The sequence below is a fragment of the Ixodes scapularis genome, unplaced genomic scaffold (assembly GCF_016920785.2).
Source record: "Ixodes scapularis isolate PalLabHiFi unplaced genomic scaffold, ASM1692078v2 PGA_scaffold4__175_contigs__length_147842914, whole genome shotgun sequence".
NCBI lineage: Eukaryota > Metazoa > Arthropoda > Arachnida > Ixodida > Ixodidae > Ixodes > Ixodes scapularis.
The window spans coordinates 86896988-86912212 of NW_024609879.1; the positions used below are offsets into that span (position 1 = coordinate 86896988).

General features: G+C 44.5%; 1 protein-coding gene across 1 annotated transcript in view; it reads left to right on the forward strand.

Annotated features, from left to right (window-relative positions):
• The first annotated feature begins 2262 nt into the window (after window positions 1-2262).
• The window catches only part of LOC120837758 (zinc finger C3H1 domain-containing protein), an 86324-nt gene continuing 73361 nt past the window's right edge, over window positions 2263-15225 (forward strand). The window contains exons 1-6 of the mRNA XM_040207326.3: window positions 2263-2912; window positions 4428-4537; window positions 5941-6051; window positions 9924-10085; window positions 13406-13487; window positions 14008-14108. Of these exons, the coding sequence (XP_040063260.1) occupies window positions 2366-2912; window positions 4428-4537; window positions 5941-6051; window positions 9924-10085; window positions 13406-13487; window positions 14008-14108 (1113 nt within the window). The 5' untranslated portion in view covers window positions 2263-2365. The remainder of the gene's footprint in view (window positions 2913-4427; window positions 4538-5940; window positions 6052-9923; window positions 10086-13405; window positions 13488-14007; window positions 14109-15225) is intronic.

Consider the following 15225-nt stretch of genomic DNA (forward strand, 5'->3'; position numbering starts at 1 on the left):
AATTTCCTCCCCTTTTTGTAGGAGGAAATTTCCTCCCTTTATAGAGCAATATAAGGGACACGCGAGTTCCTCCTTTCGTGTCTCTTTCAACAAGAGATTGGTGCGTCTGATGTGATAATGCTCCATTGAACACGAATATTAAAGGGGCCATGAAACGAATTTTGGGTTGGAATGATTGATTTTAAATTGGGACTTTACTAATCGCATATCGTTTAGTTGGCCAAAAGAAAGAGGCTAGAAAGTCAAAAGCCAGCTTTTCGGTACGAACATTTGAAAATGTAGCGGACTATTTTGTACCTTCTCTTGAAAAGGCGGAGAGCTTTCGAAGGCGGAAAGCCTTCGAAAGCTCTCCGCCTTTTCACTATGATACATCCGCGGTTCCCAAAGCGCGTCACCGGCGCCAAACTGACGTCAGCAGAGCCCAGCTCACGCATTGGACACGAGAACTGCGTCCCTCGGACGTATGTGCTCGTCAACAATCAATCCGTCGACGAATATTTGGGTTCGCGTTCGTGGCCAATGAGTGCCCTGACGGAACTTATTGCCACTGGCGAATGACAAGTTCTATGGTGTGCATAGCAAGCACGGTGGAACCTAGGAGTCATCGCACAGGTGCCGAAGGAATGTCACGACCACGTGATTTCACAATTCGCATTTAAGTTGAGGATTAAAGCTAAGGTGGAAGAAATAGAAAAATCGTTTCATGACCCCTTTAACCAAGAAATATGCACCGACATTTTAAATCTGGTCCATTCAAAACTGCCCCTCTACATACGCAGTGAGTGCCAAGTTCATTACCAAGTTTTGAAGACCACTGCTTTTCTCCTACAGCTTATACCACATTCCTCGGTAGACTCATACCAGATAAAACTGATCCCTTATGCCAAGTTTCCAAAAACTCCACTTAATTTGCATTTTTTTGTCACAAAGTGGCATATAGTGGATGGTGTTTCGAACTACAGGTTGCGTGAGAGCTCCGTAAAGTTGGCTGCACCTGCGAAGATTCTAGGAATGTTCGCAAGCGAATGTGCTAATGTTCGAAAGGGAACATTGCAAAAACATTGTGCATACGAATGTTCGCCAACGAACGTTCCTACGATGTTGAGCAGCTTACCTTGTAGGGAATGTTCGCATGCGAATGTTCATAGAACGTTTCGAGTGGTGTTTTAACGTTCCTTCAACATTCAGATTATACAGGGAATGTTCGCACAACATTGGGGGGTACTTGGGGCCATCGCTCACGGCGACCTCGATATGCTAAAACACCGTTCACACATGCGCAACCGAGTAAGCGTCAACACTCTGTGAAGTTTCTCGTCGGCTTCGTGATTTCTTATTTTCGTGCCTGTGAATATAGTTGTTTCAGTCTGTACAGTTTTAGCAGCAGGCGACGGTAGGCGCGTTTCAAATGCAGGCTTTTCAGGCGAGGGTGGGACTTTCGATACGACCTTGATCCTGTGAGGCAAAACAAAAACACGCGCTTTCATTGTGAAACAGCATATCTAGATGAAAGCAGTAACACGGCATCAAATGCACCGTGTAAAAACAACTTGTCGATGTCGCGTTTTAGTGATTTCAATGGGTACTGATCAAGGAGGATAGAAGGGTAGGAGAGGGCATGACGTCTGCCGCGTAGCCTCCACAAGCCACGCTCCCTTGACGCTTCGCCTCTTTCTCATTTTCCTCCTTACTCTCCTCACTTACCCTGCCAACGTGACCACATCACGTGACCACATCACGTGACCGTAGCTAGCCTTGGTCTTGCTATGGGGTACTACAAGACACCACAGTCTAGCCTTCGGGCTGATAAAACGTACCGGACGGAGCGCGCGCAAGCCTGCAAGGAGTCAAAGGAGTCCTACAATCAACCTTCCATCTCACACGTGACATGTCACGCGCACCAATCACCAGACAAATCTGCGGTCACGCCGCGCACAAAATCGTTTAAACTTTTTATGACTAGGCTTCATCAATATTGCAACGTGCCCCCTCCTAGTACTTCTAACCTCCTTGTCCTTGGGCATGCAACTCAGCAAAACTACGCAACGTCAACGGAAGGATGGCAATCTTCGTGTGAGATTGTGACAACGTTGTGTGCTCGTCACGTTTATGTTTTTGATCGAATTTTTTGAGTCTTCGCTGCGATCGTGGAAGAAGCGCAACGGCGCAACAGCCTTTGCCCCATCATCATCATCATCGGTGAGCAGCCCACAGGTGCCGCCATCTGCAAGAACACGTCGTCATTTACGTAACAATGGCTGCGCCTATCCGAGGGCACCTACCTGCGCAGGTCTGAAAAGTCAGCTTCAAGATCGTGCTAGAAGCTTCTTCGAGGCGTCTTCGAGACGCCTCCCGGACACCGCAAATGTCCTCCAGGGGAACCTCGGCCGCCTGCGAGCTAGAAGAAGGCGAAATCAGCGACGACGCCGAGGAAACGGTCAAGTTCGAGTCCAGTCGGGCTTCGCGCGTTCCTAGGCCTCCGCCTTCAAAGCACCACTTCGGCAACAACTCTCACCCTGATCCTAGCCCTCCGAGACACTACAAGAAGCCGTTGCGGTGCGCGAACACACAAAACGGACCTCCGCCGAGCGTATACGGCCGAGGGGCCAAGTTAAAACCTCGGGAACCTAGGCCTAGCGACGGTACCCAACGCGGGCGTTCATCGCCTCCCCTTAGGAATGCCCCCGTGTCTTCGAGAGAACGGACTGGTGTTACGAACACGTCTCAGTCGCCCGCTATAGGCGAGGGCAGAGGACGACGGAGCTCCCAGCTCGAACACTACTCGTGGTTTCGGCGATCGGAAGGCGCCGAACCTCGTAGGGAGGACGACGCACAGAAACGGTCTAGGAGCACGCCTCTGAGGACAAGGAACAAAGCCAGCCCGTCGCCGCCCCCGAGTGCCCGCAAGAATCGTATCCTTCGAGGGTCCTCTGAAATTCCGATGAGCCTGTTAAGTTGCAGGGAACTAAAGGTTCAGTGGGTACTAAAGTTTCAATGGCTAAGAGTACCCCCTTTTCAGCAAATATGCCTCCGGACACAAATCCAGTGATGTCTAAATATTATGGTGTTGTGTGCCATACACCTTTTGCTAAATCTTTACAGCGCCAAGAAACGTATTGAGTTTGTAGTTGCATAAGCTAGCATCTAAAGCAATTTTTTTTATGCAGAAATTTAAAGTATTTAGCCTCTTGCACGTGTCAAAAGGTCTCCTCCAAGTTGTCCCCTCTTATGGCTTGTTGGTCAACAAAGCCAGTGAAGACATAACTTGATAGTCAGAACATAGGAAAGTGCAAATTTCCAAGATTTTAATAGCTATGCTTATGTTCATGTGTTTCTTTTTTTGTGTGTGTGTGTGATTTACAACACACAGGGGTTGCATGTGACTTGGTGAACATCAAAGAATGAGGTAGCAGCTTTGTATCGCTGGAGTTTTAGCTGTGACCTCTATCTATGAATGAACAACAGATATTGATAAGCCTTTGCTGTTTCCACCGTTTATCTGCACTAATATGTGCAGGTACTCATACGAATGCAGCCACTAGCTATACTCGGTGGTTCAAGGAGAGGCCAGGCTCTTTAAATCAACCGCAAAATTCGGTTTCTTAACTTATCGCGCTACGACTTGTACAGCGTTGCCCACAGGTGGTGCATTTTTTTTTTTTGTAAAATTTGCAAAGAGCGAACTTACCCGAGGAAAAGGTAAAGAAAGAAAAAGGCTTAGCTCCTATGGAAACGCAGCGACGCCACCGGTCTTCAAAGAACACGGCGCCGTTTCGCACGGGAGACAAGGGATGGCGCAACAAACGCCTCCAACGAACGAGCATACGGTGCAGAGATTGTCTTTAGCAGACAATCTTTTCGACTAAAAAGCGGCGCGCGTTCCGCAGGCGGTGACAGTCGCAGAAACAAAAACAGGCGCGGTAACAACAAGGAACTGCGGTTCCTTGTCTGCTAAAGACGCCGGCTCTCAGTGTCGTATGCTCGTTTGTTGGCGGCAGTTGGCGTCGTGACCGCTTGCGCCATCTCTTGTCTTTTGTGCGAAACGGTGCCGTGTTGTTTCAAGACCGGTGGCTTCGCTGCATTTCCATAGGAGCTAAACCTTTTTCTTTCTTTACTTTTTCCTCAGGTAAGTTTGCACTTTGCAAATTTTACAAAGAAAAAAAAAGCACCATCTGTGGGCAACGCTGCACTAAGTCGTAGCGCGATAGGTTAAGAAACCGAATTTTGCGGTCGATTTAAAAAGCCTGGCCTCTCCTTGAATCACCCTGCACTATGGTGCGTGGGTTTTACTTGTTACTCCGTGCACTTGTGTCTCTCCCTACGAAAGAATGTTTCTACCCCGTATCTCCTCTTGACTGTCTACGCATAACTTCTTTCTTCGCTCGGTTCTCCTGTATTTTCCTTTAGTCCACCTTCACACCCTACAGATTCTCAGCCTACATTTCTGCAAAATACGGTCAAGTCAGAACCATCCTACGAAGATCTCTTGGCACAGTACAGAAGCATCCAAAACCAATTGGAAGACCTGAAGAAACATGTGAGTTTCAGATTAGGCAGTCCCATCTTATGTATGTGCACTGTTTGGATCTGTACTGGGGCAACGCAGGCTGCATGAAGCATTTTTCGTGGGCTACCTAAGTCCACAAATCGTCCAATCGGCAGATTGCCGAAGCTTGAGTGGCCGAGAGTGGTTCCGAGATCCAAATTGCGCACATGTAAGGTTGGTCGAGTTAACGGTTATAAAATCTAGAAACTCCTTTATTGATGCTGCAAAACTTGGTGCCTTTTTCTTTTTCTTTTTTTTCAAGTGTTGGAAAGTTGGAAACAGCGCCTTAATTTTGTTTTAAACTGTGGGATGTCTGTAAAAAAGATCATAAATGTGACTACATCAGGATTTCAATGCTCGTCGCAGCAGATGTTGTGTTAGGTTCCTTGCAGCTCTCTTCTTTGTTTTTTTGCCATGCGTAAATGGTACGGCACAGCATAAACACGATATCGCTACTTTTTTGCATTTAACTCGTTCAAGCGTGTTATTGTTGCTTGTGCCATGATTTAAATTCTGGAAGCTGCAAGAACTTGCCTCTTTTTGGGCAGTAGTGGAAATTGGAATATGCCTTCTATGCCTCTTTCAGTTTTCTTTCTTATTTATGTTCTGTAATGATATTCTAACAATAGTGACATACTATACTAATTTCTTTTAATGGTAGTAAAAAAAAAAATGTCATTATTCTAAAGGAATGTTTCTAGAGTGTACATATTTTGAATAATTGGGCTTTGTTGTACCACTTACTACTGGAACAAGAGACTGCAATCTTGACTTGCACACAAAGATAATTGCCAGTGCTCTTCTCTAGTTTGTAACTCTCCTTTTTCTTTTCAAGCTGTAGACAACCTGCCAAGAAAGTGATACTTGTGATGTATGGAAGGTAATATTCAAAGTGAATGTTAACCCTTTAATTGCCTTGGACGAGCTCTGCTTGTCGGCTGCTTTCTAGTTAAAAATGCCATGGACGAGCTCGGCTCGTCCAGTGGTTTTTTCAATAGCACTCAATTCCACGGACGAGCTAGGCTCGTCCGAGTAGTTTGTGGTGCTGATCATAGATGGCAGCACTCGCTTTAGTTGGCGCCTTTTTTTTGTGCTGCCGCTGATTTTTGCGTAATAAATTGAAATTGTATCTGTAATACTAAAAAATAAAATTCCCCAATAAAAAACAAAATTGGCATTTTTAGGTTACTTTAAAAAAAAAATGGCACTTAAGGGGTTAACAAAGTGTATGGTTTTTAACATTAATTATTATGCTGTAAGAGTAGTTTCTGAACTGCCCTGTGGTAGCACAGCTATGTTGGGGGAAAACGGGCTTACCAGTTGCACCCTATCTCGAGTGTTCAATTCGTCCACGGAGGAAAGTGCATACTGCTCGGCTCTCAAAATACTCGCAGAGCATCGAAGAGCATGGAGCTTCCAGAAACGCAAATGGAGACAAGTCAGCTTCCAGGAAAGCAGATGGCAAGAAGAAACGCCACCAGCCAAAGTGCAGGAAAGCCAAAAAGGTTAATACGAAAGATTTTTTTTTATAGTAGAATGCACTCTTGTTTTGCCAGTTTATAGGGCACTGGTGTGTAGCTAGTAGTGATGCAAAACTATTAATAAACTGACTATCGATACTACGATAGCTTTTCCAGAACTATCGATAGTGGCAAAAACTATCAAGAGTACTACCGATAGTGCAAGCGATACTATTATTGATAGTGCAGTCGATAGTTGACTTTTGGTCGACCATCGATACTATTGAAAGTCAGCTTTCAGAAACCTATCGAGTCTTAGGAAAATTAAACCACTACCCAAAAAGGGAATGACGACGGATATGTGTGGACAGACAACGCATGGTTTTGGGAAAACCAAGAAATTGAAAGGAAACAAAACAGAGTTGCTTTCTCGTCCAATTAATTTAATTTTAAACAGAAATGGCTGTTTGCTAGTTTTCTTGTGCACATATTTTGCATATTTGTGGGGTTCAGATATTAGGCTTTACACTGTAGTATGCCCGCATTCGTAAAATTATTCAGTATATTTTTCTGTCTTAGAGCTATTGAAAGCACTCGCTGAAGACATTTAGCATAAGTTTTTTCACAAGTTTGTTTCACGCTTTTGTTTCTTTTATTATTCAGTTGACTCACATTCCTTTTCATAGCATTGACCACGGACAGGTGAAAATAAGCACTCTGCTAGAGATCGTAATTTGTTTCTCTCCTGATGACCATTTATAGTGAATTCCCGAAATCGGGAATTAGCTGTCGACGAAAGCACTTGGGCTTGCATGCCGTCATATGTTGCCACTTTTTTTCGGTTCCATTTTGGGAAAGTTTTATAACGGCGGCTGGGAAAATATTTACCTGTTGGTATAAAATACAACTTAAGAATACAGATGCCATCACTTGATTTATAAGTAAATATTTTATAATCAATATATACCTTTCCAAAAACCGCTTCTAGGCCGTTGCCATGTTGCTGATGCTGATGCGGCTGGTGTGACTCTCGCACCCTCTATCAGCCAGAAATTTTCTGCCACTCTCTTGGACTGTGAAGACCCGCTCAGCGCGGTTCTCTACCTACGTTCTTGCGGTTTTGCATTCAACGTTTTCTCGCCCCTCTTGAAAGTTTCCACTTAATTTTTTTTTTTTATGCATCCTGGGTACCCTTTTTGTGTTATCTTCCGTTGTGAGAAATAAGACTGGTAAGTGCCTGCCATTCAAGCTTTTCTGCTGGACATTCACGGGAAACGAAGGAGGTGAAGGACGTCGAACGACCCTCGACGCGACTTTGCAAACATTGTTCTCCCCCCTCCCAGAGGTAATCCGCGTAGAATCCTCAGTCATCTCCAAAAATTGTTGTCCGGGTTGGGGTGGGAAACGGGTCAGTCGCGTTCGTTCCTTTGCTCTCCCCAAAACGTGCCCCAAAACGAAGTTATCTGCGATTCTGTCCAATCGTCAAGATGTGACTGTCGTCCACTGTGACTGTGTTATTTGAGATCTTTCTCAAATAAATTCTTTTCCGATAACGCTGCATCGTGCGGTACATACCATATATTGTTCGAATGTTAACACTTCCTCAGTTGTATGTCCGTGTCCTGTCCATCGGTAAACATGTTATTTGTGAGCGTGAAAAATGCATGCCTTTCGGTTATCTTCTGTTGTAAATTATTTTCGACAGCTAAGCGTTTTGTCGTTTAACACGTGGTTAATCGGGCGGCGCCGTCAAAGCTTATCGTAAAAAAGAATAACGGCAACTAACATTCCGGTCCCAAAAAATAGTTTATTTTTTTTATTTTTTTTTTGCTTCTTTGATTTTTTAAATGTGTACAATGCTTTCTTCATGTCCTCGAGAAAATACATTCATCATGAAACACAAAATACAGCAGGAAAAGACCAGAATTTATGCACCAGCAGTGTTTGAAACTGCGCCTACGCAGGCTGCACCTGTCGAAATCACAGTCCACTCGCTTAGGGTTAGCAGGAACGCCGGTGAGAGTCTAGCCTCAAACCCAGTGACTGGGCTCGAATACGGTTTGTTGTCCCTGGGGTTGAGTGTTTCTTGGAAAGGTGTATATGGAACAAACTTTGTTATGCAGACTTCAGATTGAACATTACCAGATAAAAAAAGCTTATACCAAAAAAAAGAACATAGTTACTGATGCTTTTAGTTTTTTCATTCTTCAAATACAATAAGTTTGGGAACATAACATTAACTGGATTAAAAATGAATTATAAAAACAAAAAATTTCTTGTGATCCAAGTAGCAATATTGGTAATGAGGCATTAGGAAAGGCAATATCTTTTCCTTTCTTTCTCGCAACCTGTTTGTTTCGAAAAAAAGCCACACTTTTATTTTCATTCTTGTAAATTCATGTCCCCTCCCCATACTTGCGCATTAGATCACCATCGCTATCATCATATTCAAGCAGGGTTCCGGATTTATGCAACACATATATAGGGTGTTTCACGAAAGGTGGACAAATTCAATATTGTGAAAACTATGCGTGGCGACAAAAAAAGGCTTGTGTCGCTTTGGTCCTTGACCAGGGGCCTATTTAGGAAAATGATTAAAGTCCAGGATAATTTGATTGTTAATTAATTTTGGGTAATTAACTTTCTAAATATTGTGTTTAAGGGCATGGTTTCAATTAGAAAATTGCTCAGCATCATTGAAAAATATAGGTTTTAGATTGTTCCTTTGTAATTATGCAGAAGTCCGTAACTAGTTGCGTTTTTCTCCATGCTACATGACATTTTCTGGACATTCTTCGTCACCTAATAAAACCCCATCGATAGCTCCCATCGATAGCCTGGCTATCAATACTTTCTCGATATTCGACTATAAACAATTTCACGGTAGCTGACTATTAATAGTATGCTATCGAGTTTCAAGCTAGTCGACTATTAATAATTTTACGATAGTCAACTATCGATAGCACTATAGGTAGTTTTTTTTACTATCGATAGTTTTGCATTACTAGTAGCTGGACTTGGCGTAGTTCTTTTAAAAGGTCTTCATTATCTGATGGACGGACAAGTCACTACAGTGACTGTCTTGAAAGCAATGCTTTGCTTATTTTTAAAGGAAGCGTTTAAATGCTGATGAATTATCATGCTAAGACATGTTTGGATAGCCATAGCAGAGTTCTGGCATACTGGCATGCTTGAGAAAGACCTTAGAGTTTGGCTTCCTTCATAACTCATTTTCGCAGTTGTTTGTAGAAATTAACATTTCCAAGTTGTCACCATCTATAGGACTCCAAGCATGAGCATTGCTTTTTTGCATCTAAACTCTTAAAAATCACAGTTATATAGCCTGATAAAATTACATGCTATTTCCAGAATGGCATGCGTAAGTTCTACAAAACTGTACTTTCCACAAAACTTAGCATAATTTCCGTAAAACTGCGGGAAGAAATTGTGCATGAAAGATACTTCTTGTATGGCAGACGCACATTTCAGACGTCATGTCGGGTCTTTCTTTCTTGTCCCGCACTCTTTTCGTCTCGTTAGGTCTTTCTTGGTCACAAATGTGTCTGTGGCATGTGCTCTCGCAGCAGAAGAACCGAACGTAGATTGTGACGCAGCGTGACCGCGCACATTGCTAATTCGATGAGTGAAAAACCCAAACAAATGCGGTTCGTGGAGTTCTCGTGGGAGGCTGCTTTTGACGTCAAACTTTCTGCATCCTTCTACAAAACATTTTGGGGGAGACCCGATCAATGCCGTGCAAACTCGTCCATTGTGCCTCAGCTCAAGCGGAACCTTTATTGTCCAAAGTGGCCTTTCGGACGTCGCCGTTTTGCTTTCTCTTTTCTTTTCTCTCGTCAAACAAGGCAGCACAATGTGTTCACTTCATCTTTTCCTTTTTGTGTACATTCCTTTGTCAGAACCTCTCGGAAGCGAGGGACGGCAGCTCGGAAGCCCACAGGGACAAGTGCACGTCCGAAAAGCCGGAAGTCCACGAAGCAGAAGTCGAGAACGGTGCTGCACCCGTCGAGAACGGCCATCTGTCGCCAGTGTTGCTGGACGTCAGTGACATCAGCGACGACGTGAGTGCTGCACCTCCGTGCATCCGTTTGATTGGCGGGTGTGAGTTTGGCCTTTCTCGAAATGAACGGACCGCTTAAAAACGCGACGACCCGACTTGCCTCGGAAGCCCCCTTCCGATTCAAACCACAAATACGAGTCGGTTCCTCTTTCTTCAAGTCGAAATATGGGAACCTGCCCGGGTTGTTTCCCCTGCCGATTTCAGAATGGAGGGGTTTTCGAGCTTTGGTTTGGCTCACAGTTTTAGCACTACACTCCAAATTACTCGCACATTCAGACCCTTGTAGTTCACACCCGTGATTGTTCAAGTTTGGGCTTTCCTGTGGCACTGCTTGACAATCCTTTGACGATTGGTTATTATATCGGTAACGTGGTTTAAATTCTATACGTCAAGCTTGTTTGTAGAAATAGAGTGCCGAGACCATTTTTTTGTTTGACACGTGTCTCTGTGTATGGTATTTAAACCATGCCCAGATCCAAACGTCTGGCAAAAGCGAGTTTCGACCCCGGAAACTAGCAACTCTGCATATCGACGACTTCGAAGCAACCTTGGGTTCTGCTTCGAAATGTAGTGATGCTCTTTCAAGGAAAAGCTCGGGCTGCGAGACGCTTCATTCGGGCTTGAAGTCCTTTCGGCACTTGAATTTTAGTCAGAAACGCTTCTGAATAGGGGAAGGGCCACTGGAGAGGTGCACCAGTGAGACTAAGCTAAATTTGAGCTGGAGCACACTTAGAAATGGAGTGGCGGTGGATCGTGGACCAAAACTCTTGCAAAGTCTTAACATCATTCGAAAGCCCCCCTCCCCGCTTTCCTTCAAAATTTGAACAACACGCCCAGGATTGGCCAGTGCAGCGACCCGTCATGAAGAGCATCGTCACGTGCGATTTCAAGGCTCACGATCCAAAGACACGGTGGCTGTCGGTAAGCTCGATGAAGGTGGCGGAGAACGTTGGCCGCCAAGAGTGGTCCTGTGTTGGCGTGGTGTGTTGTGATGTCGGAACGTTGGCCGCCAAAAGTGTGACCCAGCATTGGCCCTGTGTTGTTTGCCAGGAAGTGGAAACATTGGCCGCCGACATAGCGGCCTATTATTGGCCGATTACCGTTTGCCGTGAAGGAGGAATATTGGCCGTCTAAAGGGTCTAAAGGGAGTCCTAACGTCGGCCCGGTGTCGTTTGCCGTGAAGTGAGGAGTTCCAACGAGAGAGCAGCCCGCTGTTGGCCCAGTGTTGTTTGCTGTGAAGTGGTGCTGTTGCTCGTTGACTTGGGGAGGTGGGAAAGGAAATTTTTCCTGGTGTTTCCCAGTCAGTTCTTCTGCTGTGTTTTGGTTTCCCTTTATTCCCTCCCCCTTTTTTTTTTTTTTGTGCAAAGTCTAAGATTATTTTTTATGTGCAGCAAAGTGCTGTGTTTCCTCACTGCTGCATTTACTTTCTCACCCATCGCAAAACCCTCCGCTGTTAGATCATTTTAACGAGATCCTATGCTGGTGATTTGTGTCCGATTTCGGCAGTGGTGATCACTTCCCGATGAGAATGACAGGGTCTACCATTTTGGCCCAAGCACTGTGCTTCCACAATGTTTGTTACACACACACACGCACCATCAAACATCTTATTCTCAAATGAGAAGAAGTCACTGGAATCACAAGCACTGGCATGCATCCTTACAACATTCTAGGTGTGGGCACCCCCAGAACCACCCACTGCCTTTGAAGCTGGTTCTCGCATGTAGCGCAGTTGTGAATCTGTTCTGTAGCTGGTGCCGATTTAGCGGTATAATTCTTTCTCTCACTGCTGAGGATTCCCCCTCACAACTTGCAATACCGCGAGGTAACCCTCCGCAGCGAGATCAATTCTATGAGATCCCGTGCCGGCTATAGAAGTGCCCTTTATTCCCTCTTCTGTCATAGTCGGGTAACTTTATCCTGCGAAAGACAAAGTTTATGGTACTGAGGCAAGCTTTGCCCCAGTACACCAGTCAAAAGGCCTTAGAACGAAACCGCCGGAAAATTGGCCCTTTATCAGCACTGTGTTATTGATGCATTGTATGGGGGACAGACCTTTAATCTAGCTTGAGACTTTTTTTTTCCCAAGAGAAAATTGCACAAGAAAGGTCATACCTTGTGTAAGGCTTATCTTGTTTTAGAAGTTAAAGTGGCATTTCTTTTTTAGTATGTCTGTGTGTCGTGAGGAAGTGGAGAAATATAAACTTCTTGCCAATTCAGGCTGGCTTCTTCACTTCATCAGCTTCTCATTTATCGATAAGGACCGCCGCAAGTTCTAAACTGAATTTTTAACACATCTTTTTGTTTCAGCTTAAGAATGAGGCAAGTACATAAGCTACAGCTCCATTGTCAAAGTAAAGAAACACCAGTTGCTCGGTGTTGTATAAGAAAATGTGTCATATATGAGATTTCGCCTTACTGGATATTTGATCATTGCTTTACCGTGCATTTGAACAAAACAGAAATTACCATTGTTTTTTGCGTCGACAGTCGACAGTACCCAACATCAGCAGGGCGTGGCTCTCCTTAACGCATTGAAGAATTTCATATCCGCCGAAAAGTCCTACTATAAAATGGTTCTGCACGTTCGAAAGAAGTTTGAGCTGGAGCACGCCTAGAAGTGGTGCGGTGTTATAAGGACTTTGAGAGCAAATGGTTTTTATAATTGTGATTTATCGGATAAATTCTGTATTTTGGAGCGGAACGATTCAAAGGACTCCGGCGTGTCCAACGTTCTTCCTGTGCCACAAGACTCGGTCGGCTTTTGTGCAACCTTAACGTTCTACTAGCCGCATAAGAGAAAGTCTAGGATTATTTTCGCCAGTCGCTCAGTGCTAAGGTATTTCCGTTTCGTGGGGTTCGGTGAGCGGCATCCCCTGCTCTGCTGCAACGACCCTTTCTCTGCAAGTTTTGAACATGCTGTTGTGAGACAGCCAGACAAGCCAAACATTTTGTCGATTTGGAATCTTAACCTAATGTTAGAATAAACTCAAAAGGATGCCGCCTCCTTTGGCACAACGAAACCGCATTTTCAGCATGTTCGTACGCGTGCTCGACGTAAACGTATTGGAGCTTGTTTTTCACGTGGGTGGGAAGCATCTGTGAACTATTTCGGGGTGTGCGATGTAGCGAGCTTTGTCTCTCTCTCTGAATCGATTTAATCTCCACTTTCTAGCGAAAATGGGCGCGACGCTTTTTGGGCTAATAAGCTAAAGTTTAAGCGGCGCTGCAGGCTCTATGTCGTGGAGCTGTCGTTCAATGGCTTGTAGCCTTTTTGAAGCCGAGGCCGGCCTAAACGTTGCTTGCCCTTGCTGGTTCCAGGAGGAGGACTTGTTGGAGCTGCGGCGGAAAGCCCTGGAGTCCATCAGGAAGGCGAAGGAGCGGGAGGAAGCCAAAGTCACAGGTGAAAGTTTAGCTTTGTTCGCAAGTCTTCTACAACCTTAAAAACTGAATTTGTGGAGCCTAGCAGTTATTTGTGCTACGTGCTTGCTCGTGCAGTACTACGTGCTTGCACGAGCAAGCACGTAGTAACCAGGCACTTTTGACAATTGTGTGTGTCGCATTAAGCTCGCCTTAGTAGAAAGCACTTTCATCCCCAGTCATGACCTGGTCGACAAAGGTATTCAGTTGGACACTGTAGGCTCTCAATAATTTAAAATCGTTCTATTCTTTTTATTAGTTTTAGGCTTGTGTGCTTTCCCAGCAGTCGTACATACAGATCTCTGGGACAAAACTTGCAGTAATTCGAAGTTTTTCCTCTGTGTCTGGTTAATTAAAAAATAGAGTGTGCCCCGTGTCTTTATTAAGAATTTGCTTACTTCATGGAGAGCAGTAGTGTACCTTGTCAATGTCTGAAGGGCATAAACCAGCTTAAGAACTGGAGTTGACATTTTTGCATACCCTGCCCTCGAAATGCTTTTCAGACAATGAGGACGACAATGTTTCATTGCTGGTGTTGGAAGAGTTGCCGTCGGATCTCTTGGAGACGGACCTTCCAATCCAGGAAGTTCAAGAGAAGCAGCAGGTAGGTCTACTTACGATGTTTGATCCAACCCATTGTAGCCCCTTTACATTGGTTATGTGTATATTTACTAGAGCAGTGATATTCCCTGTCCGTGCTCTTCAGAAAATTTATCCCGCATGAATTTGTGAACATTCCAAAAGTATTGCTAACGACGTGCTCAGATATAGACCTTTCCAAGAAAGAGCGTGTGGCCGGTGCCATCTTGAGTGTTTGTGCGTATGGCGTGTGCTTTCCAAAGCGACGAACACGCACGTGCTGGGCTGTGAAGATCGCACGCTGGACTGTGATTTTGTAAACATTGGACATTGGAAAGGTCTATAGTCTGGACAAAAAAAAAACGCAATGTTGTGTTGGTTTGTAACCACAAAGGCAACCTTGTTTATGTGCAATCAGCTTTTTACATTGAAGCAAAGTAACCTTTTTGTTGCATAGATCTGTACCACAACAATCTTGGATCAGAATTGTGACTTTTTGAGTTTTAAGTGCGTCATTAGAAGTCCATCGCAACACCGTTTTGCCCTGTCACTGACTACTTCAGCAAAAACGGCAGCGGAAAGTGTTTGCTGGGTTTCCCATCAGCAAGGGCCGTTGATCGCTAGCAGTGTTACCAGCTCAAAAATCAAAAACCTGTTAAAGGGTTCCCGAAAAACTGCTGAAAACTGCCAAATTTAAAGGACAGCTTCAATCAATTTCAAGGATCTTCAGTTAATGGTTGATTTATATCCCGAGGTAGTAATAAACGGTACTATGTTAAAAAAAAGTGTCATATTTTTTGCGCAATCTTAATTTAAAGCTTACCCAAACTAAAACCTTGTCTGCTGCTGGCAACATTGATGATGTATCTTCACTTACATCCTCTAACCACGTGGTAGAAATTGTAACGTCACGTACCAGACACGCGGGCGGGCGCAAGGGCGGAAGTGTCGTCTGCCATGGTCGGCAGTCCGCTACGCCCAGCGATGCCTGCGCTGCGCAGTTGCAGCTTGTGTTTTAGCGTAGAAAAGGGCAAGTTTTCCCAAGGGCTTGTTTTGAAAACATCAGTAGAAAGTGAAGTTCAGTAACCGCACATAAATATGTCGCGACAAGTTTATAGAAGTGTGCCATGCTCAACGTCGCA